Raw genomic sequence first — 27,782 nt, forward strand, 5'->3', positions numbered from 1 at the left:
GAATCATATCAAAAAACAAAATGGGTGAGACAAACAAAAATCCACATAAAGGCAATAATTATGTTTGCTGACTTAGATTCACAAAATAGTCTGTAGACTCTGGAGCGCCGAAAAGAAAAAGACTGGTGAGGAAGAATAATTATGTTATCTTGGAATTACATCTGTGCACCCAGTTAAATTACTAGATATTAATGATTGCTTTTAAATAAAATATTCATAGCAAAAAATCAGGAAAAGTTTTACCTTCATATTGGGAATGTTCATATGTTGTGTTTCTGCCCATAATATAATTAACAATTCTCTTAAAAACCTATTGTATTTGCTGAGATCTTCTGAGATTGCCTGAAACCTTTGATGTGATAACACATTGCAATTGCTAATTGATAAAGTAGTTGCAGTCTGTCTCACATAACCTAAATCTGCATAACCAACCTGTCTTCCCCTTCACTTCCCCCCAGTTTTATCCCAATTTAAACATCACTCTAGCCACTCTATGCATCTGATGAGGAGAACTGCAACTTCCAAAAGCTTATGCCCTTTAATAAAATGTGTTTGTTAGTTGAAAAAGGTGCTACCACACTCTTAATTTTTTGCCACCATAGACTAACATGACTCTTCTGCTACAATGCCCATAATATACTTTTTAACAGAGCCTTTTAGTAGATGTACCCACATGTTTCTCATACTCTGGTCATCATTCGAGATTACAAAAGATCACTTCTGACTCTACTGTGTCCCAGTCAAAGAAAATTTTTTGGACATGACTCAAAATAAAAAAAAATTGGAAAGAAGCAAAGAAAAAGCAGGTAATAAAAGGATAAACCTGTATAAGCTGAAGAGGTCTTCTGTAGCTATTTCCCTTGCCAATAATGTCTCTTCTTGGAAATTACTTAATTCTTACTAGAAATGCTTAATGAACAATTAACAACCAAGATACTGGGAATGTTATTTATAAATCAAACAAGGCAAGGATATTCCTGGGGGACCAAAAATTCCACCTCATCCCTCCTCTTGGGTCTCATCAAAGCCCTCTCAGAGGCAATTGTTTCAGCAAACTGAGCTCTGCATACAGCCAAACCAAGTTGCTTGTAATACACATAAGCCCATCTCTTGAAAATTAACGAGAACCGGCTAGGGGAAAAAAGGCCTGTACAACATCTTGGGGTAATTTGATTCCCTAAATTATAAAGACAGCCTTTACAAAAAAACTCACCAGCCTCATTCTTGTCGCTTTAGAGGACTGGTTTCTCCAACTTAGTGTCCCCAGATGTGTTGAGACTAACTTCTCAAAATTCCTAGCTTGCATGACCAATGTTGCATTTTCAACCTATAGCAGCATGGCTAAGTCCATAGCATCAAAGGCCAGAGGTTTCAAACCTCCTCTCACAGAAATTCTCTGGGTTTACATACCCTAGATCTATCTGTTAGATTATCAAAGTGACATGGTAGTTCTTGCTATCTTCCAGGGGGATGCCTTTAACTGCAATTCTTCTCTCTGTTATTGATTTTCTGAATTTTAATTTTATGTTAATTTTAAGCCATTCAGAATGTTCAAAAAGAGGCATATAAGCTGAAATAATTATAAATAAATAACCTCAGCATTTGGAGAGAGAGGCCTTGCACAGTCAGTACACCTTCCTGCAAGTAAAAGGGGGGAAATTATTAAAGGGAAATAAATTCTATAGCTACTTCTTGTCCTTTAGCACTGAAGCAAATTGCTGGAGAAATTAGTTCTTTTTCCCCCTCCCCCTTTGTGGGAAGAAAGACCAATCTCATACAATCAAACTTTATTTTAAAAAGGAAAGAAGAATATTTTTAAAAATCCTTTTTAATTTTAAATAGTTCGATGGAAAGCAATCAAGGGTTGAGGAAATAAAAATATAGGGCTGCTCAAATTACAGACAGCATTCAGAAGAACCTCTAATATAAAAATATACAAGAAAAGATAAGGCTCTGAACAGATCTCAATATGATGTAGCAACTGTGATTGAAAGAGTTGCCAAACCGCATTAAACCCACAAGGACTGAGTGTGCATCAAGACAATAATTACCAGAGACATAAATTAGACTTAAACACATAGAAAACAAAATGAAACTTAGTGCAAGTCCTTAGCTAAGTTTTTCCTAATCTTCCAGAGAATAGACAACCCTTAGAACAGATGTAACTTCTGTGCTGATTTGTTACTGGAAAATCCTTCTTCCTGCAAATTATAACTTGTATCAAGTTTAGAGGGGAATCTTAGCTCTTTCTTCCCAATCTTAAATTCCTGGATCTCATCTCTTGATCTGGAAGCTACTCCTGGATCACCAGCTGATCTAAGCTGGATCATGGCAACAGCAGTATTTCCACTATACATCTACTTGATAAACAGTAAAGAAGTAAACTCACTTGAGTTTAGACTAAAGCTGGGTCAAAATGAAAAGGTTGAAATTAGTACAGTATTTAATGCTAATGTCTCCAAATTAAAAGCCACCATTAATGTCTGTATAATTGGTTAGAATAAAAAGGCCCAATTTAACACCATAAACTGATTTTGAATCTGCCCAATATCCCAACACTGCAGTAGGATGATTAGTGGGGGTTAGCAAAAACAATTGGGAAAATATGGGTATTACAGGAATCAGACTTGACTTAAGGATCACCAAAAGAACTGCTCTCTACTTCATCATGGAGATACTATAAACCAGAAAACAAATCCAGACATCTAATATATAGCCAAATGTGAGGAAATCCTTCTGGCTTTTTCTTACAAAGCCATCCCTTTTCCAAAGGTAGGTTTCTTTTGAGAAAATACCAGCCTACTTATGATATAGCTACTTGCTAACTTAAACGCAAACTGATCTTTGGTTCTTTGTCAGTAGTTTAATTTCTCCGCTACATCTTTCTAACCAGGCAGCTTTGTTTTGACTTTCTTCATGTTCTCTCACACTACATCTCCAACAGTTTTTTTTTAACTGCCGATCCATCCCAGCGCCATTCACAGCTGGCACTTTTAGATGCAGGAAAGCAGCACAGTGATGCTTAACAGCCATGCACGGGTCCCTGTCAGCCCCTCAAAAACAGAAATCCCTTGTCACTGCTTCTCTGTTCCAAAGCCAAACAAAGCTCAAGTGGGAACCAGGAGGGAACAGGGACATTTGCACACAGTGAGCGAAAGAGCCCTAGCAATCACGCAAATATACTTTTATATATATTTTTTAATATTTGTGAGGGCTACTAAAAACCCAATCCTCTAGATTCAGGTAGTTTATATAAATACTAATAATTAAATCAATAAATAAGCAACTTTGTTAATAAGCTTTAAAGATAACATAGAAACGGTAGATTCCTAATTATTCTAGTAATAAATATAGAAGCTGAGTATACTTCCTCTGACTGAAAATATTCTAAACCTTTAGGCTGTACACGTCACCATTTCCACTATTACCCTTTCCTCATTGTTGATCCTGCTTGCTTTCTGAATCTCCAACCCTGATCCCTGTGGTACTGCCAGTCCCTCTCTTTTGCTGTAACATTAGAAAGGTCACACACTTTCTAATGTCACTCCTTTCATACCCAGAACAGGAAGGAGAAAGAGATGGAGAAGACCCAATTCTTTTAATGCTCTATCATTAGGAGAATATGACACCTTAAAATTGTCCAGTCAGAGAATAGAAAGTCTGAAGTAAGAGAATGTTTGCTTAAGGACTCAGCTGTCACTATATTATTTAAGCTTATTTTTAAAAAAATACATATTCAATTTTTGAGGCTGTCCTTTGCTGCTCTGTGTAGATGTAGACTTAGAATGTCTTCCAATGCAGATCATCAACAAAGCTATATAACAAAAGAAACAGTTTAATCCTATTTTCCTTCAGTTTATCAGCCCCACACATGGAGATCTTCTGTAAATGGTCATTAATCAGATCAATTTCCACTTGTAATTGGATATCAAACTATGTTTAATATCATTATAAGTAGATGTCCATGCCTAAATATAGGGATATATCCTACAGTTTCCCAAAGTCCTTCTAAAAAGTACAATTTTTAATGTAAAGATGAAAATTAATAGTTTTCATGAATAATAGATTATTCATTTTAACTATATTTAATTTGATGTTATTTATGTTAATTATATTGAAATCAAATTTAGTTTTTATTCTCACTGTACCCCCATTTTAAAGTGTACCCCCAGCACATCACTAAAATATAACCCTCCACAAACTGAATTTGCAAAAATTAACTTCTTTAACCTGAAATCTACCATCTAAAGCCTCTATTAGAGAAGAAACCTTTACAATGACGTGAAATATGTAAATGAACAACTACAAGAACAGGACCAGACTCTAATTTTTAAAAAGTATACCAAGTTATCAACTTACTGCAAGTGGGGTGGGTATAAGTATATTTTCCCATAAAGACCGAATACAATTTACACTAACATAGTTTTGAAATGTGGTATACAAATTTTAAAAAGAAGAAAAATGGCCAGTATGTCCCCTGAACATATCAGCCCACTCTTTTTTCATCCTGATTAAAAAATTTACAATATTGGAAAAATATCCTAGCTGTTGTTCTTTAAACAATAAGCAACCATCTCTGTTGCTCAGCATCAACAGGTGCACTGTTGGAAAACCTGAAGGACCAGGTTGAGAACAGACCTGCCTAGACAAAATCTGTGTGGTTGCTGAGTTGAAGCTGACTTGAAGACATGTCGTCATCATCATCTCTCTTGCTACCCTAAAATATGCTATGTTAGGAAATAATAATCACAGCAAAAGTTTATACTGCTTCCTAGTGGAAATTGATACAAAATGCTGCATGATTAAGAGATCTGGGAGGTAACATTGCTAAAGAAAATAACATTATTCTGGATAAATCTGTATAAATCAGGTTTGAAAAATGGTCTCTGAATTTAAACAATTAGGACAATAAATTGCATAACATAATATATCCATATGTTTTTTCAGTGTCAGTAAGAACGTTTTATAGAAACGTTCTATAAACTATGATAACCCTAACCCTAACCCATATTCTCTTTTCTGCCATTTATTGCAGCACATTAATAATAAATTATCTATCTAAATAGAAACAGCATTGGCATAAAAATAAAAGCAAGAGAGGTTTGTCATTGATCAAGACAATCAATGTAAAAAAAAATAAAGCTTGAATAGCCAATAAATTAGAATACCTAGGAAAATAGAAAGTGAGCATGCCAGGGTAAACATTCCAGAGTTGGAATCTATATCACAAAAAGAGCTCTATAGTATACGTAAAGATTTATTATATAGATAGGTTTTTAAATTTTTTTAAGCACTTTCTTGAGTTTTTAGCTTTTATCCTGTTTTATTTTGTACTCTGTTTTCAATAATAAGCTGTTTGGAAATACCTTAAAAGAAACAGATAAATGATTGTCTTACTGGCAAACAGCATTTTGAATAGCACCTAGAAACAGGCTGCATAAGTCTGCTAGGGCTAGTGCCAGTTAAGAACTTCCCAGCTAATTCTAAATTAATTGACACTGATAAGAGGTCTCAAAGGTAACATATATAAAACATTGCAATAATCTTATCCTAATGCCACTGTGGACCGTAATGGCCAAGCCACATCTGTTCCACTGTGGCACGCAGTCTTTACAGAGACAAAATGCAGTACATGCTATGAATACCACAAAGATGTCCTGTAACAAAACTAGAGGAATTGGTGCTCCTGAATGTAAGGGCCTAATCCTTTGATTTCTAATTCTGTTTATATTTAATGTAAGCATTCCATGAATGTCGCTATGGATTCCAGCTGGATGAGAGAGGGACAGAAAAGCAAAAGTCAGTATTACTAACCTTTCTTCAATATGGAACCCCCACCTCCATCTTCTTCCCCTTGCTTGGTACTTGTGCTATGCAGGAGCCTTGCGGCTTCTTTGGCCATCAGGAGAAGAATTTTGTTAGTTGTAATCCAGTATATTTTAAGGCTCCTTCGATACATAGTACTAATTATGCACTGAACAAGGTTTCGTTCAGTTTAAAAAAGTTAGAAAAAATGCACCTTCCCAAATGTGCACTTTATAGAGACAACGCTATAATTCAAGAGGTGATGGGAAGTAATCTTTTGTCCAAGGAAAAAGTTTGCAACTCCTATCTTGTGCTGTGAGGATGGAAAAGACAACCCTAGGAGGCTCCTACTGAATTTCCTAAAAGACAGTGGGAAGAGGTGATCAGAGATGAAAGTGGCTGATTATAATAAGCAGGGGCAGACAACTTGGTGCTCTCCAGATGTTATAGACTACAACTCCCAGAATGTATTAATGCCGCACATTATTTGATATTTCTAGAGCTTATAATCCAAAATTTCTGGGGGGCATCAGGTTGCCCACTGGAGCATTTTTGCGGTGGAAAGGAATAGCCTTGAATGATTTCCATCTTTAAAAAAAATTATTTGCATTAAAGCAGATAAGGAATCCTTTGTTATGCACCATCTAAAGCAGTGTTTCTCAACCTCAGGAACTTTAAGATCTGTGGACTTCAACTCCCAGAATTCCCCAGCCAGCTATGGCTGGGGAATTCTGGGAGTTGAAGTCCACAGATCTTAAAGTTCCTGAGGTTGAGAAACACTGATCTAAAGGAAGACAAGGACAGGCATACCTTCAGTTATAAGCCCATTTTGTTCTCTCATAATATCCAAGGTAAAGATAAACGAAGGCACTTTGCAAGCTAGAGGTTATAAAACTTGTGCAGACAGAAATCTGTTTCTTCACCAACATACCTCAAACTAAGCATCACATTTTTTTCTGAGGATTCTATCCTGTTGCCCAAAGAGATGTGACAGAATTGGGGTCACCTTGATAGCCCTTCACTCTCAATGCTTTTGTCTTGTAAGTCAAAGCATTTTTCAAGTATTCACTTTCCTGAAAGCTGCTGATTTATCCAAATAAACTTACCAAGAAGATCAGAATGTGTAGGTTGCTTGAATCATGGCCCAATTATCTATCATGCTCATTCAATTGGCACATAAGAAAACAATCACATTGTAAGAGGAGAAAGCACTCTGCACCTTTAAATGCCACCCAGATTGCAGAATTTAGGCTGGATTCATGGCACCAGACAAAACAACTTGCTTTTCTCACCCTCTCCTTAATTTCTATACCCATAACTTTAGTTTCTTGAATTCCACTGGGAACCTCATTTTTTTTAAAAGCAAAAAGGGGCACAGCCAGAGGACTGCATTAGCATGCAATGTATCAGTCCTTTAGCTGACAGAAAAATATGCCAGTATAAAATTTGCTGCTCCAACTGTCAAGCCCTGTTCTGCCTCAGTAATGAGGCCAGTGAATGGTGCTGCCCTTAGAGTTTTAATGTGGGACAAATTAAGGAAAGTGACTGTGAATTCCCTGTGTTCATTTCTCCTCCCTCTGAGTATCACCTGTAGGAAAGAAGAACAATGATCAGTCTTTCTCCCTAACATAGGATGGGTCTGAGGGAAGAGGTGAGTTTTGACAGATGGCTAGTCTCACGGTTTTAGCCATCTGTCAAAACTTGGTATTGAGATTGCCGTTCTGTGAGTGGGTGCTACTGCTGCTTGGTGGACAGGAGAGGTTCTTCTAGTTTATTGGGCAGCTTGCCCTCACTCAGAAGACCAGCGGCAAGGCTAGGCAGCTCTACAGGCTGCGTGGGGACTGCCTGGTAAAGCAGGAGAGGCTCCCTCACCTCAAATCAGGCACTGGGCTTGCAGCTTAGGGTTAAGGGATCTGCATGGTAAAATAACAGAGGCCATCTTGCTTTAGAGGGCAGTCCCTCCCCTCCCACAGAGCAGCTGCAGATTGAAGGCCTGGCAGTAAGTGCAATCTTTCCTGCCACCTCTCCCAGCCTTGGCATCAAGCTACTAGGGCTGAGAGCTGTGGGAGAAAAAGCAGTGAGTCAGTTGGTCAGCACCCATCAGCCGGACTCCAAAACATGTGACAGGCATTGGGGAGGGAAGTGCAGTAAAGCCTGAAGATCTCCCTTTACCATATCTATTGGCAACTTTGGGAGCTACTTTAGCTCTGAAAAACAATTGACATGTTGCTTTTTAGCTTGGCTGAGAGGCCTTGGCAGATCATGACAAACAGTTCTTTCCCTGCCAGCTCTTAAATGCAAGCATGAGGTGGGGGAGTGGGAGGACACAGTCTCCAATTCTGGGGAATGGAGCCATGTGATGGGAGACCTGGCAGATTAAAAAAAAAAAACTCTCCCACAATCTCCTGCAGACAGAAACCTGATAGGTAAATATAAGTAAATAAATGTTAATATTTTCTATCAGGTCTGGAGGGGGGGAGAGTAGATTTTGCCCTAAAGTGGCAATGAGAAAGCTGGCTGTGGCAGGCTTCTGAGCCAAGGGATTGATCAATCCTGGTGCGTACAAGGGAAGAGTAAAAAGAACTAGACTTTCCCGCTGCCAAAAGCAGAATGGCTCTGGACAACAATGGCCACGGACTGGAGGGAGACAGCAGCTTAAAGTGACCAACAGGAGCTGGACAGATCTCACCCCATTGCCTGCATCACCAAGGACATCATCAATGAGGCATCCTAAATTAGCTTAAGTCCATGGCAAACATTGTATCAGGGGGAGAGGGAGAACGGTAACTTATAGCTGGAATTGCAAAAGAGGACCTGAAGCTGCTTCTGCTGTGGGCTATGGATGAGAAGAAGCAACGTCATGGAGACATGTCACATGAAAATGGTTACTGGAGCATCTTTGTGCAGTGATTAAGGGGGACACAAGGATGAATACTTGTTATGCTGCAACAGAGCCATCTAGTGTCAAACTGTTAGAAAAACAGATCAGGATACATAAGATTAAAAAAGGGCACATGTTATTCATTTTCACTCTATTTGCATAGAAGAACTGAAGGTGAGAATTAAATGGTTTTCACAAAGAGGAGAAATGTGTGGGTGTGGTGAGGGGAGGAGAATGGAGTCTTTCTCTGCCTTATCTATCTGTACAGTTGGTCATAAGAAAAACTCTGCACCTGGAGAATGATTCTACTGCAGGCATTCAAGGGTGAAGATGGCCAAAGGCTAATCATCCTTGAAAAAGAAGGGAAACAGATTCCAAGGGAGACAAGGAGTGAGCCTGCATGTCTCCTTGGACTGGTTATTCTACTTATTTTTGTTGTTTTGATTTAAATCCCAGCCTTCTACCTAAAGGGCACTCAGAATGGTTAGTAATCTAAAACAAAATTCAAACAATAAACCATTGAATAAAAATAATTCAGATTCTAACTATTGCAACTCAACAAGCCTGATTAAAGGAAGGTTTTAATTGTTTACCTGGGCATGGAAAAAGTAGGGACATAATATTCTTAGTTGGGAGCAGTGTATGAGAAACTTGTCCTAGGCCTCTCATGCCAATCTTATTGCCTTATCAAATCCACACTGAGATAGGTACAGTAGTCTCTCAAATAATCAGGCCCCAAAGGATAATTTTGCAGTATCATCTGCTGTATTAAAATTTTCATTATTATTAATACAGAATAACATATCATAAAGCTATCAAAGTCAATGCTCTTTCCTCAAAATTGCAAGGCATAAATGTTCATTGTCTTTGAACCTTGATTGTGCTAAGAACATTGGAACTAAATACTTTAAAACTAAATAGCTGAAATTGACAACTCACAGCACATAAGTAGTAACCTCATGTTCAACTCTTGAGAGCAAATATATCCCAGGTAAATCTCATCCTGGATCACTTGCTACCATGCCTGGACTACTGCCAGTACCTTTACTCTGAAATCTTGCAGCTCCCAACTGCCCACTCAGTTACACAAGCTTAGCGCCTTCTGTGTCAGTCTCCTTCCACAAAAAGAGTAATGCACCACTCTTGAACAAATCAATCTCTAAAGCTCTCGTTTTGAGGTGACAAATAAGTGTTCTTACTTGTGTGAAGCAACAGAAATGAAAGAGCATTACATTTCCAAGTTATGGTGTTACAAACAGGAGATAATGAGTATGTTTGGAATACTGCAAGAATGTTGGGGATGCAAAGTGATTGCCAGAGTATCTTGCCCAAGAACCTAAGCATAAGCAAAACTGGAATCTAAACTTCCCAACTAAGATCACTCTTTTGCAGTCTAACTTTCTGTTCCAACATTCATTCTAGAGGAGGCAAACTAAGGAGGCAAACTAAACACCCACACAAAAACCAGGCAGCACTACACATCACGCACATCAGGTAAAACAGACTTTTCCAAAAACAAACTTGTATTCAGTTACATTCCTATAAAATGGCACCAGACTGATGCATAATGAAGTTCCTTCTGTAACAAATCTACAGTGGGTAGGTCCATGCCATAATGTATAAAAAAAGGAAACAAAGGTTAAGGAAGTTTAATGATTTGGGGGAGACATTGTTTCTCATTATAGACAGATAGGTAGATAATTTGTTCCACTCTTGTCTGTAATGAAACAAATTGTTGAAACCAAAACATATACTGTACCTGAAGTATCTGTTAGCAAACCAAAAATGTGAGGAGCTGAAAGTGTCCTGTTCCTAACCCAATTTAAAGGCCCCTTTTGAAACACTGGATGCTGTTTACTACTGGAAGGGTACAACATCTAAACCTTTCTGTATGAGTTTGTGTTCCATGCTAGAGACTCTTCCCCTATTGTGCTCCCCCATTTACTCCAGGGATGAAGGAATCTTCCACATAAACTCTGAGGTATGTGGGGATGCAAAAAGAGACTGCTAAATATACCATGTTGAAAAATTCTAGTACTTTCTAATCAAGAACTGTTTTGGTCCTATTGTTTGAGATTACTTATAGTTTTATCTATTGGAAACTGACCAAATAATTACTGTAATGAAAAGTGACTCTTGGTATTCTGCCCTGCTTTAAGTCCAGTTGGACATTTAGCCTTCTCTTTGCAGATACATACAGCTCTCCTTGATGTACACGACTAGCATCTAATCTTAGTCCTTAATATTCTTTTAAGCAACTTTGATGTTTAAGATTAATGTACTATCAATTACTGATGCTTAGAGACAGTGAATAGATCCTTCATACTCAGAAGCTGTCTAATTTAATTCTTACAAAACATTTATTTACTTTCTTCTACATTGTCTTGGATGTTTGAAATTATGAAAGGTTATTCTTGGTAAATTGTATAAGTATCCTTAATTAACAGATGACCACTTGACAGAGAGGCATAAAATGGACCATTTTGCATCTGTGCTATCCATGTGTTTCAAGGAGAGTATCATTTTTTTTTTCTTTCCTGGGGATAGAAGCTATTGCGTGTTATATTTCTTGTATCCTCGTGCTATATCAACATGAAGAAAGGGAGGATGAATAAAATCTCTGTGTGTATCACAGCCTACTTGAAATTCCAGCAACAGATCAGAACATTATGCTCAGTGGTTTGTGCATACAATATATTGGTAGTCACAATATTTTAATTTAGTAGAATATACTTTTATTTTTTTTTTCAGAAGGAAAAATATACTAACATAATTCAATACAGTCAAAACTTTATATTTTAAACAAAAGCTTTACAAAAAACACTTTAGCAGAGGCTTTAATATATTCAGAAAATCCAGCCCTATTTCACACTCAGAGAGTTCATAATTATAATTGCATCATTTAAAAAAGTAACAGAAATAGAAATGAATACCATGTAGAATTTGATCACTGAAATGTTACTTCCTTACCAGAACAACAGTTTAAATCAGAGGTAGGCAATCAATATTTTCCACATACTTTAAACATTTCCATGATCCAAACCTCTATGCTGTCATGATTTATGAGATTATATTATCTGAATGGTATCAGGCTGCCCACCTGTGCTTTAAGTCCTTTTACTTGGCATTCATTAAACTTTTGCATATTTTATTTAAAAAATAGGATTAGAACATTTGCAGAAATAACAAATGTAGCTAGATATAATTTATCTCATCTTTTTAATGGTAATAATCTTGTTATGGTGCCTTTATTTAGGATTCAATGTTTATATACTCATGTAAAAATATATATACAGAAATTACTCTTCACTCACTACAAACTGGACATACCAGAGAAATGCAGAAGATGCTGAAAGTATACAGCAACACAAGTACACACTTTTAATATAAAATTATGCATCTTTTTGTAGTTTTTTCTAATTTCCCCTCTAATGATACATGGGACTAAAATTATTCGCTCTACTAGAAAACAGGGAAAGTGTTTTAAACTGAATAAAAAACAACATACCTATTAAAAGTACATACATTTCATGTTATTACATTAAAGGTAGCTGATTACTTGCAACATTTTGATATTTTGAAGTTTCTTTAAAAACATCAATATCTCCACCAAATTAGTTTTCTATTGCTCTTTCAAACCATGAAATTTGCATGCAACTCTTTCCAGTACAAAATACTAATATAGGGCAAAATTATTTTCCAAATCTATCATAATTTCTGCCCAAGTCTTCAAAATAGTCAATTGGCTAGTAAAGCATTGTGAAACACTGATTTGCCATGAAAAGTCAGGCAAATTTTCCATTTATTAAAGTGATTAGAACAGGAATATAAGTGCACAAAATGCGAGGCATAATCCATTTTTTTATAGTTAAGATGTTAGGAATTTAATTTATATTAAACGGTAATTCACTGCAGACTGATCAAGGGTGCAAATTAAGGCAAAATGCAAAGCTGCTTTTCTGAAATCACCATTTACTTTTTGTCAATGAAATGTAATGTGTGAGGAAACTGCCAGTTAGCAGAACCCTTGTTCTCAAATGAGTTTGCTCTAAGTATTATTATGAATAAAGTCAGTGACCAAAGAAATAACTTTCATTACAATTCTCAACCTTAGAAATTTAATTAAATGTTTTTAAATAGAGAACGTTACAATCCAAAACTCAACATCTAATTTTGTTTTGATATTTAGTTTGTAAAAAAATCACCTTAAGCCATGCTACATTAAAACTTTTTAAATAAGTTTGCAGAGGTTATAATGGAAGCACCTATTACTCCATGACTGAGATTTAATATTAAAGTGTATTTACATATTTGTAATACAAATACAATATTCCAACAATGTTAATTAACCACCATAGTTCAGACACTAATATAACATTAAAACATTTTTTGCTATCCTGAAATCTACTAAGCATTTTTTCAGTTGAGGTTTCAAAGCACAAGTAAATGATCCCAGTTTAGCCAAAATAACAAAACAAAACAAAACAAAACAAAACAAAACAAAACAAATAAAATAAAGCCACCTTACTTTGAGCTTCATATGTCTTATTTATCAATTTAGATAAAATTCACAATTAACAAAATCCATAGCGAGAAAGATGTACCTAATAGAACAAGCATGGAAGGAAATAGTATGTCCTTTTTTGGTATTTGAGTCTAAGCGTTCACATGAAATACAATCAATATATCAAACTTTCACATCAAAAGCCATAAATGAATCCAAACTAATAAAATTAGGATTCCCAAGAATGGCTATAGCATGCTACTATCTGTCTTCTCATTCCTACCCATTGTTTGTTACCTCTTTCACCTATGACTACAGACACATTTATAATTTGTATGATGCATATTTATTGCAAAGCTAAGGGGAAGGAGGCAGAAGAAATATGTGGGATATCCATACGATAAAGTCAACAAGATTTTTAGGCCCTGGGCACCTATCCCATCAAAATTACCTGAAATTTGATTATATTTCAGCAATCTCATGACTACATTTGGCATTATCATGTTTGATATTTTTAGATGCTATGGGGAATGGCAAAGACTTTTATGCCCACGGGTGACAGGTTGCAGACTTCTGCTATACTGTTGTTTTGCCAAGAATCAAACATTTGATAAGTTCAAAGACAAATGTGAGGAAGGCATATGTATTACTTTACAACTCTGAGAATGAGACATCTTATGGAAAGAGCATGTCTTTCAACCACAGAGTAAGCATTAAGTCCTTCCTGCTTCTCAGATTAAATGAGATAGCTATGAATCCGGATCTAACAGTTAATTTTGTATCTCTCTCCCACTTTCTGCTTCAGGCAAGCTGCCTGTACTGTAACAAAAACTGTAAAGGAGTTGCATGTAAATGCATTTCACTTATGCATTAAAGAAAAGAACTGTTAAAGTGCAAATGAGCTGATTTGATTAATTTGGAGCTTATGTTTGGGAATTTTGTACCAAAAACAAGCAAACAAAAAAGCAAGAGTATTATGAGTATTATAGTGCAGTACCAGGTACTTTTGGTTACTCAAAGAATATTTATTCTAACATTTTTACAATATATTTGCAAGCTCTGCTGCTCATTCTCTTCCACTTTCTACATCTAAAATACTTGACTATTCCAGGCAGCACAATACAATACAATTCAGAAAGGACATAGAGAAATGCCAGTGAATATGTACTTTTAAAAAGCCACAGATTTGAGGGATTTTTAGCAATCATACAAAATGGCAACCTAGATAGCATAATTAAATATCAAGGCTTGGAAAAGCTTCAGAATTCACAACACAATGTAAGTGTCTCATCAACTACTTCTTGAATGAATTATACCAAAATGAGAGGCTCCATCAAAATTTCACATGAAACCTTTACAGAGATCACAGAGAACTGCAAAATCTCTTTTAAATCTAACCCAAATAGAAGGCTCACACAAATATTCAATTTTTTTTAAAAAAACTATGCTATGCCCATTCAAATCAATTGTTTATGAACAATAGTTTATATATATATATATATATATATATTTAAAAATACAATGTTTAATCTATGGATAAAATTAAGTAAAAAAGGATATGCTATTCTCCACTGTTATGAGTTACTACTTGACCATATCAAAATTACTATTATGTATTTGATCATTATTATAGTAAAAAAAATTGATAAATATAGACAAAATGGTAAAAGATTATTTTCCAATGGATACTGAATGTAAAACAGCAAAAGGAAACCAATGAGAGGGCTAAAACACCCAGTATCACTAAGCCTCTTTTGTCAAGAAACCCACATATTTGGTAGCTGGTATTAAGCAAAGAGTGCAATAAAAAATTATCTGTAATGGCAGTGTTTCATATAGAAATAACCCTATGACATACATTATTCAGGAGTTTTTAAATATTTTTCTTTTTAGAGTCTTTCATCCAAGATCTTAACTGAGAAAAACTGAGGAAAAAAAATATGCATGGCAGGGATGGCAAACTCTAAAAATACACATTTACTTGTACACAAACAAGTAAAACACTAGTAGACTTTTCCCTCTATCTAGTGAATTTTTCATTCAAATTCCTTTAAGAAATGCTGTTGTGCAATTTTGTCTAGAATGCCCTTAAAAATCACTTAGATTCTTGTACTATTCCATGAATTTATTCACTTTAGTATTTAGAATACATTTCATCATAGGTGGCTATTCAGTAGCAGGTGAATAAAATTTGAGTGCCCATACAGAACTCATTGTTACCTACAAACTTTTCCTACTAGATCATATTCTGATTGTCTACTGTAGACCATTCCTGTATATAAAGGAACAGGTAACAGAAGAGTTTTCAACCTTCATTGTGTATTACTTCTTTGGATACATAATATTAAGCATTAGGGCAAATTAAGAATGTCTTTCTCTGCTGACCATAATGGAATTACCAAGTAGAAGAGTTATAAAAGATGGCCTATTTGTGCTTATGATCTATACATTTTTTCTTAGTTTTCCTAAACTTGTTTTTGATTTGGGAGTTAGAACTATCTCCTTCAGAGAGGACAATGCCATTTCTAACAAAAGTCAGAAATATAACTGATATATAATTTCACATAGTTTTGTAGTTATAAAGTGATTATAAGATTTCCAAGCAACTAACTAGCAAGTGAAATACTGCAATTCCCCTGCTATTTAGATATCTTTATAGCATGGTCTTAAAACATAGTAAGCTACACTACTGAAGGATTACATGTGCAGGCCATAAATAATAGGTAGTATTTCTGCTATTGAAGATTTTTAGTTACACAAATATATACAATGTCAATTGACATAGTCATACGACCTGTGCTAGATTGTATTATGTTGTTCATTCATAAAATCTTCACAAAATATGGCCAGAGAATTTAATGAATAACATTTAACACATAGATCAATATATGCTGCATTTGTAACACAGTGAATGCAGTTATTGGAAATCTGGCACTGAATGCAAGTTATAAGAAAATGCAGCACAGCCTTTAGACAAGCATTACAAGACTGGTATTATGATTATTTTTTCTAATTTATGTAACCTTTATACCAATGTTCTCAGATTTTAGAGACTTTGCAGTCCACATTCACAGAATTTTAAACAGCATCTTTATTTGCTTACTAATTAGAAACAATCAAACTTGCATTGAAGTAGGAAAGGCAAGTTTTAGCCTACCTTGGTTGACCTGGACAGCTAAGCAGGATCTGGTTAGTATCAGGATGGGAGACCACAAGGAAATACTAAGTGTATAAGCTAGCCTGAGAAGCTGAACAAATATTCTGTATTGCTACCAAAAAAACTGTGGACATGTCCATGAAATTGTCAGGAGCTGGGCTCAATCTGAGTAAGCTTTTATTTTACATTTTGAAATAGACTACAAACAGCAAGGTTCTTCATGCTTTTTAAATAATTATGCTTAACTGAGTGTTCATCATTAATAAATACATCCAAATATGTATTATTTTGATACACTACAACTGAATGTTGATCACAACTCTAATTTCTACAGAGTTGTAATTCCCATCTCATCATTCAACCTTTACTACCTATGTGGTTTGTCAACTGTTTCTGCCACCTTACAGACATGTATCTGAATTATATTTCACTGTTCTGTGTGATATTATCATAACACTATATTAAACATTTATGAAAATTCACTAATGCTTTAGGGGAATGTAAAGGCAGATGAGAAATAGCTGTGATGATTTTTTATGCAATTCAGAAAATCAGAAGACTACCCCTACTTTGATGGGATAGTGCAAACTATGTGATTCACCGAAGTAAAGAAATTAGACATTGAGTTCTCATCTCTCTCCATCTCCACGTAAAAATAGAGGAAATATGGACTAAATTATTGCATCTTCCAACTTTTCCAATCTGTCCTTTATTAATTATAATACTTATCTCTTATTAAATAGCTACAGTTAAAGTATGTTTAGAAAAGCAAGGACATCAAATTGCGCTACGCTTATTATAAAGAGTATACTGTGAAAATGCATCAGCTCATCATCACAGTAATCTCACAACAGTCTCATCAGAGGTCAGGAAAGAAAAATGCTGACTTAGAAATCTTGGGATGCTTGCACAAAGCTGCCTCATCTCTCCTCTCCTCTCCTCTCCTCTCCTCTCCTGAGTAGCAGTTTTGAAATGCTCTGCTTCGACCACCATGAAGTGGGCCTGCATTCCTCAGGATGACTAATGGAAGGGCACAGAAATGGCAGGCAGCCCACCACCCATCCCAGCCAATGGGGGAATAGCAATGCTGCCCCTCAAAAAACTGGAGATTGGTGTCCACTGGGGAAGAATTCCCACAGCATGAGATCCAGCAATGGAAATCTTGCTGTCACCCCTCCCCACAAAGAAACACTACAAAACTGTTCTTGCAGTGTTTCCTCTTGCTCCACCGCAGGGCTATCAGTTAATCAGCTCAGTTTCTCAAGCTCCACAGTCTCACAGGACACAGGGGCAGTGCCAGTCTCAGATCGGTGCAGCCCTCATGTGTGAAAGAGCCCTGGTGTCAATGTTTATGAAGGACAAAAGCAGCTGCTAACATTTGATAATATGCAGCGCATCCTAAGGTGCTTGTTGTTTTTATTGGTTGGATATTAAATCAAAACATTCTGCCTGTTTCTTATATTTTCTGTTTCAACAGCATTATTATGTAACAGAGCTTAGAGAAAATGTCATACCCTTTTTCTAGGATACATGAGAACAAATAGAATTTTTGTTTAGCTGAAGTGATTTTCAGTGAAAACGTGTTCTTTTCTCCTAAGAATTACTTTGCAAAGCTACGGCTTGCTCAGGCTGTATTCCGAGTCACAAGCACCACATGTGGTTGAAAGAAAATAAACATTGTACTGCAGATTGCCATGGGAAGGAAAAGACCAGTACAAAGGGAAGTGTAGAACTAGAGACCTTGGTCTTTTCATCATGCTCAGCCCTTAGGTAGTTCAAGGAGGTACTTGCGGAGAAGCAGAGTCATCGGTTGTTTGTGTAGAATACCTCATATCTCTCACTGTTCACTCTGATGGCAGGTGGTTTCATGTGTAGTTTTAGTTTCTTTGTGATTTTAAGAGTCTTTAAAGCTGCATCATTCGGAATCGGATAAGTCACTTTAAACAAAGCAAAGCAAGAATATGACTATTTATAAGACAGTATTTAGTTACACTGCACTTCCAGTGATGTCACCAATTATTTTAAAACATCTTTTCAGCTACTGAAGGAATTTTAAACTAGTGATGAAGTGCAGGCAACTGAACCAAGAAAAATGTAATAATAAAAGAGAACAATTCTAACAAACTTCTCAAAATTGCACAAAATTAGAGTACTTTTCATCTCTATTGAGGAACAACATTGAAGTTTAAAATAATTGTTGATCCATATCTGACCCTAGCCATTTGTATGACAGTCATCTGATTTTTCTATGAAAAAGACAGATTGAAAAATAATGTGTACAGCAGAAGAAAACTATTGGCACACATAGATGATATTATTCTAAAATAAAGTTAATGCCCCAAACATTAGCTTTCATTACCCTAACTCTAATATAAGGGGGTGTTTTTTTTTAACAAATACACCTGTAACTAAATTTGCTATACAATAGTAGAATTATGCAAGTAACCATTCTGCATTATTGAGATAAATATAATTGATAACCTTAAGATAAAGTTTCCTATACTACAGTTAGTATAGGTGGGAAGGACAGTATTAGTATTAGCAGCTCTAGAAAAAGCTTTATATATTGTTTTCAAGATAGCAGCAACAGCATGTGACATAGGGCAGATACCTATAAGGGGAGCCAGATGTAAGGTAATCCAAGATATAATTGGAATTAAATCAAACAGTTTCCAAGAAGGTGGAACTCCTCCTTATATTAAACAAGGAAATAACTAACCCTTTAGTAAGGAATTGCTTTAGAAGATTTAAAACAATCTCAACACTCATGCTACTTTTACAGCATACTGTATAAATCATTATGCTTTTTGCCTTTAATTAAAATAACAAAATTGAACCCTTTTGAAAAATGAAGGAGAGGATTTTGCTATATCAAATGTATTTGGTATTCAAGAGACTTGGAATCGTTTATCTGTCATTCATGTTAGTTTAAAAAAAACTAGCACAAATGAGTTAATTATTATTGAGTCAAACTACATCCAGCTTTTCCAATTTCCAAAGGTATTTATAATATCCAAAATAAAATGGTTTATGTGAAGGCATGCTCAGTAATACATGTTTTTGTTCCTATAAAGATTAAAAAAAAAAAAACAACTTGGAGCTGAAATATACATTTTCCTCAACAGAGTATTAGAAATCATGTTAATTATTTCAGGTTCCTTTATACTTCTTTTGTTAATGGATAAGGGAACAATTCTCATAGCACCATTTATTCCACACTATACAATGTGTTATAAAGCAAAATAAAATAACTTCTGCATTAAGTATTTTCCTTTCAATATCAAAATCAGTTTCGCACACCTAGAAGAGCTTGATTCATCAAATTAGCATTGTTTGATTACAAATGTCCAGTTCTATAAATGAGTTACTGTTTAAAAAATATTAAAAAGTGACATACTGCAACACAAAAATAAAAAAACATCTGATCAAGTTATGTTGGCAGAAGTGGAACTTGGTTAAGTGATACACAAAAGTGCCTTATTATTTCTATAAGTCTCAATAGAAAGCCGAACAATCCACAGGACTAAGTAAGGGAAAGAGATTTGCTTACAAGGATCCATATCTGCTCTCATATTTAGAGACAATGTTCTTGCATTTTCCCACTTCCTTCCGTAGCTCTGCTACTTCGGTCCTCAAGGCTGTATTCTCCTTCTCCAGAAAAGCAGCTCGGATTGTGATCTGATTCTCTTTTAGGCGCCGAGCATCCCGAGATCGCTTGGCTGCCACATTATTTTTCTTCCGCCTTGTCCAATACTTTTCATCCTATGTGGAAATAATCAGTTTGACAGTTTAGTACTTAAAAGATATTGCATTGATTTTTGACATACTGTACTATCTGTTTTTTCTTATGACCAAATATGGCTAGAATGCTTGGCTGCAAGCTAGTGCCCACAGTTATTGTTGTCCATGCTTCAGTAACCTTCAGCTACTGCAATGAGGTGCAGAGGGCCACATACAAAGGCTACTTAGAAATCTGGTCTAGAATATTATTAGGTAATAGATATAGAAAGCAGTATGTATAGGAATTAACTAAAAACACTACTGTTGACCAGAACCAGTCAGTCAAAAATATCATGCCAATTTTTAATAATTTCTCAGGCTATCTTTTGCCTAATGGCATTTTTTGTTCATCTGTATGACAAGCCCCTAATTTTGTTATGGCATCATAGTGCCCTCAAAATATCTAATAATTTGACCAGATGCTGAGAGTCCTAGATAGAATTCATTTGTTTCTCAAAAACATGCTTCTTCCATGTAATCTCATTTACACAAAGACAGAATTGATAAAAATCAAAGTGTGCCTTTATAATTCCTTCAAGAATCTTTAGGAAGGTGAATTTAGCTCCTAATTAATTTCTGATCTGCTGGCAAAGCCCAGAACGTCATAAATTGAATACTGTCCTTAATTTGGGAAAGGAACAGTCACTTCCCCCCTTTCATACCCCTTCATTCAATAAAACTGGTGAGATCTGCTCAGAAGGGAGAGGAAAGAAGAAAAGCAAAAAATAAGATGGGGCTTCTACAAATACCCTCTCCACAATGAACAGGCACTGAAATCCAAAACCTTATTCAAGGAGGTAATACTCAGTGGGGAGCCAGCTTAGTGTAGAAGTTAAAAGCACCGGGCTAGAAACCAGGAAACTATGAGTTCTGGTCCTCCCTTAGACACAAACCCAACTAGGTGACTTTCTCTCTCAGCCCTAGGACTTGCAAGCCACTCTTGCAAGGCTGGCTGGGGAATTCTGGGAGTTGAAGTCCACCCATCTTAAAGTTGCCAAGGTTGAGGAACCCTGCCCTAGGAAAAAGGCACTTGTCCATATGGTCACCAGGAGTCTTAACTAGGCTGACTGCACTGATTTTACTTGGAAATCTGTGTGATTGTTGCCTTCCTTATATTTCCCTTTTCCCAATAAATTTCTGGTATCAACAGATGTGGCTTAAATAGTTATGTAAGATCATTTTTCATTATAATCTTGCCTATATATGCTATACAGCTGCCCCTTGTGCTTCAGCTTGTATACAAGGTTTATAAACCTTTTGTATTTCTGGGTTCTGGGAAGGAAGATTTTTTTCATTTTTCCAGACCCATCTCTCCCCCCTCTGCCCGCCTCTATTTTCTTGAAGCTGGACTGAAGCAGAAAGTCCTGGATAGAAAAGCAAAGGACCGAATAAAGTATGGACAGAATAAGGGATACCAGGAAGTTCAGCCTGACTAGTTGCAGTTTGTAATAATTATCTTTTATTGGGGAAGCCTTGGAAGAGGTTTTAAATTATCCTCCTTCTGGGTTGCAACAATTGAAATAAAGTATCCTTGATTAAATCCTAGCAATATTAATAAATTACATGCTGGGGACAGGTAAGAAGATGGTAAACTGCCATTCCTCAAGAAACCCACACTAAATCCATCAGAACTTTAGAACAAATAATCTGCAGATTAAAAGGACTTAGTTGTTGTGGGAAACTCCAGGACATAAGTGTTGAAAATGTACTTTGCAGTCAACAAACATGATTTCAAGTACCTCTGAAATATGATCATTCATTTAAGCAGTAATAGACAATTACCTTTTGATCTTCTGGGACAAAGACTTTCTTGGCTTTTTTAATCATAGGCTGTGGTTTCAGGTCCTCTTCAGCAAACTTATGCTTTCTAGGATTAAAGAGCTCTCCTCCAGGCACACTGGACAGCACTAAATCAGCAGGGTCAGGGTTGAAATTCACATCAACCTCAACACAATCTGGATCAACAGGACTGGGAGTCAATCTTTCATTATCTGGCGTGGACTCTGGCAAAAGGAAGATAAACTCAATAGTCAGCAGCACAAAGAAGATAACTGTGAAGAAACAGAAATGTGAAAAGGCGCCCTTTATTGGAAAAAAATATTATTTAGTGCAATTCCAGTACCTGACACTTTAGAAAGAATAACTCTATAACAGATGTACAATATAACTAGATATAAGATAACCAAGAGAAAGACAATTAAAGGGGAAATAATGTACAATTTCTTCACCTACATGTCCGAAACTTAACTTATCCATAAAATATGCATTAAGAGAAACATATGTGACTTTGTGGCTAGCCATACTCTAGTTATCTGAAAGCATAATCAAATATTACTTGAAAGAAACCTGCACTTCTATCACAGTATTATGATATGTTCCTATGCAAAGGTTTCAGAAACAGTAATGAAAGCTATTATTAAGATTATTTTGAAGAAGATACTATAGATAAGGGAAGAATGTCCCTTATACTGAAGAAAAGACATTCACATGAAGAGGACACAATACTGGAAAGACCTGTACTTAAGCTTACTTAAACAAAGGCAGTGGTATTAATTTTCAGAATTCTCAGTTTCCCTATGTCCACTGAAAATATTGAGGGAAACCCATTTTAAATGGCTCTCCAAATAAATATGTGAAAATCTGATTAGAAATAATGTACCTGGCATGCAAAAGCATTCCAGGAATTAAAACTATGAATTACCATATGCATGGGACTATTCTCATATATATTCCCAAAGGTTTGTCTTAAACCATAGGAGTCTACATAGTCGAAGCGCAGTTTTTCCTGGGTGAAATAGGAAGGAAATGATCTTCCAATAGAAATTCTTCAAGAAAGAAAGAAAAAATTATAGAGACAAAACAAAAAAGGACCAAAAAAAGGAGGTCCACAAATACTGCTAAGAACCCTGAACAATAATAAAAAGTACAATTTTATTCAATAAGAGTTTTATGTCTAGAAATAAAAAGCAATGAGATGAGAATACCATTTAAGAAAAGCAAAAAAATGTAATTTATAAGTCAAAATGGAATCAGGACAACCACAATTTGGCTATCTACTCACTTGTAAGGAAATATTTTGGTACTAGACACTTTGGACATTTGACTGTAACACAGAGGAATTCAGATACATGATAACGTGGAAAAAATTAGAAAATGAGCAAAAACAATTATAAAATTTCTACAAGTTTTTTGAATTGCAAAATACACAGGTAAATTCGTATGCATCTTCATGTACATTTCTCTTTATATTTTCCAACATTTTAAAAATCAGTTTTCCCAAAACAATACTTTTTGACCTAGCATAAGGATTTTTCTAAACTGTTCCTAAGATGTACAGTGGTACCTCTAGTTACGAACTTAATCCATTCCGTGACTCTGGTTGCAACTCGAGTTGGTCTCAGGTCGAGGTAAAGTTTCCCATAAGGTTCAATGTAAATACGGTTAAACTGTTCCGCCCTCCGAATTTGGTCGCACCACGAGGCAAATTTCCCCATGAGGTTCAATGTAAATACGGCTAATCCGCCCTCCGAATTTGGTCGCACCCCGAGGTAAATTTCCCCCATAAGGTTCAATGTAAATATGGCTAAACAGTTCTGAAACATATCCATTTTATTTTTAAACCTCAAAAACCTTCCAAATGCCACAAAAACCTTCCAAATGCCACAAAACACACCACAAGCCTCACCGAACATCTCCTTGCTACCGCGATCTCGCCCACAGGAAGCCGCGACCGCGTGGCAGCAGGGAAAATGGCCGCGGATCCGGTTCATAAGTAGAGGCGGAGTTCGCAAGTAGAGGCAAAATTTTGGGGCCGGAGCTGGTCGTATCTTGAAAAATTCGTGAGGAGGGGCGTTCGTAACTAGAGGTACCACTGTACATTTCTGACTGCATATTCTGATAGCATGCTGCAAAGTAAAACTGTATATTGTGAATTATAAATACTAGCTAGCTTGCATATAACTTCAATAAATGTAATTTCCACTGAAATGCAAACTGAGTGTTTCCATCCTTAATAACATATCACAAGAAAGCAGAGAAGGAAACTGGCAAAAAAAAAAAAACCCCTGTCCTCTTCCATCACTGATCTGAAGCCCAGTGATAAATGCCTTTAATATAGCAGTATATAAGGCAGCACATGTCAGTACTGATAGATCAAGGCAGATTTGACAGTAGGTCTTCATTTTACAACTATTTATTAGAATTAAAACAACACATTTCTAGCAAACAGTAGTTTTTAGTTCATCTCTTGTTTACATAATATTTAAAGAATTAACTATAGTGTGGACCACTGAAATATTACTGAAGTTTCTTCCCCGTAACTTGTCTCTGTGATTGTTTGTTGTTAGGCTGTGTATTACTGAACTACTCCTTACTAAATTCAGGTTTTATTTTGTATGACAAGGCAAATTGCTCATTCTAACCATTTAATTACTTTTCTGATTTTTCATTTTGAAACACTGCAATGACACTAATAAACCCTATCACCACTAAACAAACCACTTTGTACAGCATCCTCCTTTGACCCCTTGACAAACCTGCACTCGTGGTAGTTTCTGATAGTTGGAAAACCACTGTGGAAGATGATGCAGGTGGAGTGGCAGCAACAGAAACAGTGGCAGGTTCTTTTCCTTCCAATTCAGCCACAGGCAGGAGAGGATTCTGACTCAGATCCAGATGAGCAGGACTGGAAGGGATTCCATTTTCTAACAGGAATTCATCCAGATCCATATACTCCAGATGAAAGGACTCCCCATCATAAGGAATAGTTTTATCCCAAATGGGAGGCATGAGGGAGGCAGAGACTGCCATTGTACTTGCAGCTGCTGCTTCATCTTCCTCAAGTTTTTCCTTCTTCTCTTTATCTAGAAGAAAGCAGAATGATGCCATTAGTCATATGCAGAACTACATTTAACCATGAGTTTTTATATGATGATCCAAGACACAATCTGGAATCATTTGCTGTATCAATCCTGCAGATGGCAACACCCAGCTGACCATGGGTGATCCCCCAAAACCTAACAGTGTACTGCTGCCAAAAATACTACATGGAGATGTGCCAGTCTGAACTTATTAAAGAAATTTGATTAATCACTTTTGAGTATATGAACCAACAACAGAAAACAAAGCTGAAGAGGTTTTCAATGTATTAAATGACTACACTTAATACGTAGCTAGTTCATACATGAAAGGTATAATAACACACTGAAACACCTATTTGCATTTCTAAGTACAGTAATACCTCAGTTCATGAATGCTTCTGTTCACGAACAATTCGGTTCGCGAACAGCAGCATTCGCAAAATTTTGCTTCCGTTCGGGTGACGAGCATGACCCGTGGCCATCTTCCCTGCTCTGACACGTGATCGTGGCTTCCTCTAGGTGAGATTGCGGTCGCAGACAGACACTTGCTGTGAAGCTTTTTGGTGTCGCCTCAAGCAAGGTTAGTGTTCTCTCTCTTCATACTGTACTGTACTATACTTTGTTTCATATTTTTGTGGTTAAAAAAAAAATACATATGGTTCAGAACGGATTAACCTTATTTACATTGAACCTTGTGGGAAAATTTGATTCGGTTGGCGACCAATTCAGTTGGCGACCACGTTCATAGGGGTCAGAATGGATTAACCTTATTTACATTGAACCTTATGGGGAAATTTGATTCGGTTCGCAACCAATTCAGTTCGCAACCAGAATCGTGGAACGAATTAAGTTCGTGAACCAAGGCACCACTGTACTAATTTTAAGACATGTAAAAATACAAAAATGCATAAAAGATACGAACTAACAGATCAATTTTTTGTTTACTGAAAATTATTCCTCTAAGTTCAACTAATTTTATTCTTAGTTAAGTAGATATAGGACTGGCTTAAAGCAGTAAAATAAACATTATTCCATACCCTAGTTAAAAAGAATAATTTTGCTGCATTAATAATATATTATTGTAATTTATGTTCTTAGATGGATTTTAGCACCAGAATTTACTCCTTAATATTACAACAATATAAAATGCAAAACAATAAACCACAGAGATTAAGAAATTAGTTCAAAATAATAATATGCATTTCAAAAAATGCAATCTTGTTTCAAACACATATACCAAAACAGGAATAGCCAATATACATTCATATAAATAAATAATTAAAACAAAGATTTGGTTATTCAAGCTGAGGAATGAAATTTTGAAAATTAAGCCACCACTAATGCTTGCTGCTGGATTTAGCTATTACTTACTACTTTCTTCTGTTATGCCACTGGTAAAAATTGACTAATTCAAAGTATTTAAAAAGAAAATATATAACGATAGCATACAAAAGTCAACAAAGCATTCACCTCGCAGATAATGGAAATGGGTATATGGTGCTTCAGACAACTGAAGGAAATCTCCTCCCAGACTGTATCCCCAAAAGGGGATTACATTCATATTTGTTCTGAACACGGAAAAATGTGTATCTACCGTTGTGATTTTAGAAACTGTTGTTAGGCCACATGCAATTATGTATCAGCAATCCCTCCACCTGGCTTAATAAAAAGTACTGAAAATAAATATATCCCTCCTGATTCACCTCTGGGTACCAGTAAACAGCAGCCCTCTGCATCTGTTCTTTCCTGGGTCTCTTTCTCAAAACTGGGAAGTGTTTCCGTGCGTTTCGCGCCTATACTTTGCTAAGGGCAACGGACCGATCCGGAACCTGGAATCCCACCGGTTCCCCAAAGGCGGAGTGCCCTGAGAGGCCGACCGCCCTATGCACGGTTATCACAAGGAACTCTCGCTGCGTTAAGCGGAGGCTACTTTCAAGGAACAACACACGGTCGCCACCTTACGCGCTCTGAGCTTCAAGAACAGGTCCGGGCGTACACAAATAGGCAACCGGGGCTGCAGGTGCCGGGCGATGAGCCGCTCCGCCACAGTAACGAAGGGTAACCCCAGCGCCCGCCAGGCCACACGGCAAAATGGATGCGACATGCCCGGCCGAACCGAGGCACCAGCCGCCGCCGCCGCAGCCCTTCCCTTTCGCTCCCCGCCGCCTCCCGCCCGTCAACCGCGCATTTCCTTCTGCAGAGGCCGATTTTACCCCCGCGGCGTCCCCGCCACCCTCACCCAAGGGCGCGTCCCGCGGCGGGTTTTCCATCAGTTTCTTCAGCACCAAGGGAAAAGCACCCGTCAGGCCCCGCTCTTGCTGCACAGTTCCCGCGGTCCCCGCTGCCGCTGCCGCCGCTACCTCCTGAGGCGCGGCGCGGCTGGACATGCTATTGATGTTCCGAGGCCGACCACCGGAGCCCGAGCCCCCCTGGAGGCCCAGAGGGAAGAGCGACGCGAGAGACGACGCCAGTGGAGCGGACGCCGCGAAAGGAAAAAAAAAATTAAATCTATCGCTGCCCCTCGAAGCTAACGAGGGCGCATGCGCCACTTCACTCGGCGCGCCTCCGACGGCCCTGGAGGTACTTATTATTCATGACCGCCTCTAAGCTGCTCGCGCGGGGATTGGCTGGGCCTGCCGAAAGACGGAACTGGCTTGGTACCGCAGCCAGTCCGCGACAAGCCTGAACGCAGGCCTGGCACGTGCCGCGGAGCGAGGAGCATTTCGCGAGGATGTGGGCGCCGCCCCTTCCCTCCGCGGGCGTCAGCGGCATCGTTTCGTACACGGCGAGCGCCTC

General features: G+C 37.1%; 1 protein-coding gene across 1 annotated transcript; it reads right to left on the reverse strand.

Moving 5' to 3' along the window:
* Window positions 1-11,391: 11,391 nt before the first annotated feature.
* TEF (TEF transcription factor, PAR bZIP family member) lies at window positions 11,392-27,529 on the reverse strand. Its single transcript, XM_088141001.1, has 5 exons — window positions 27,226-27,529; window positions 24,663-24,989; window positions 21,910-22,130; window positions 19,898-20,109; window positions 11,392-18,284 (listed from the first exon to the last, which is right to left on the reverse strand). Exons 1-5 carry the CDS (start codon window positions 27,371-27,373, stop codon window positions 18,263-18,265), a joined length of 930 nt encoding a protein of 309 aa, XP_087997127.1. The 5' UTR covers window positions 27,374-27,529; the 3' UTR covers window positions 11,392-18,262.
* Window positions 27,530-27,782: the final 253 nt, after the last annotated feature.

The sequence above is a fragment of the Python bivittatus genome, unplaced genomic scaffold (genome assembly GCF_059951505.1).
Source record: "Python bivittatus isolate LINGU-HERP-01145 unplaced genomic scaffold, Pbiv_v1 ctg000330_np1212, whole genome shotgun sequence".
NCBI lineage: Eukaryota > Metazoa > Chordata > Lepidosauria > Squamata > Pythonidae > Python > Python bivittatus.

Excerpts from the sequence above, each read along its gene's own strand:
- TEF (XM_088141001.1), bottom strand. The coding sequence starts at position 27,373 with ATGTCCAGCCGCGCCGCGCCTCAGGAGGTAGCGGCGGCAGCGGCAGCG. Across the intron at positions 24,990-27,225 it reads GCCGCGGGACGCGCCCTTGG|ATAAAGAGAAGAAGGAAAAA; the intron begins GTGAGGGTGGCG and ends GCTTTCTTCTAG. Across the intron at positions 18,285-19,897 it reads GAGAGCAGATATGGATCCTT|TGACTTATCCGATTCCGAAT; the intron begins GTAAGCAAATCT and ends CTTTGTTTAAAG.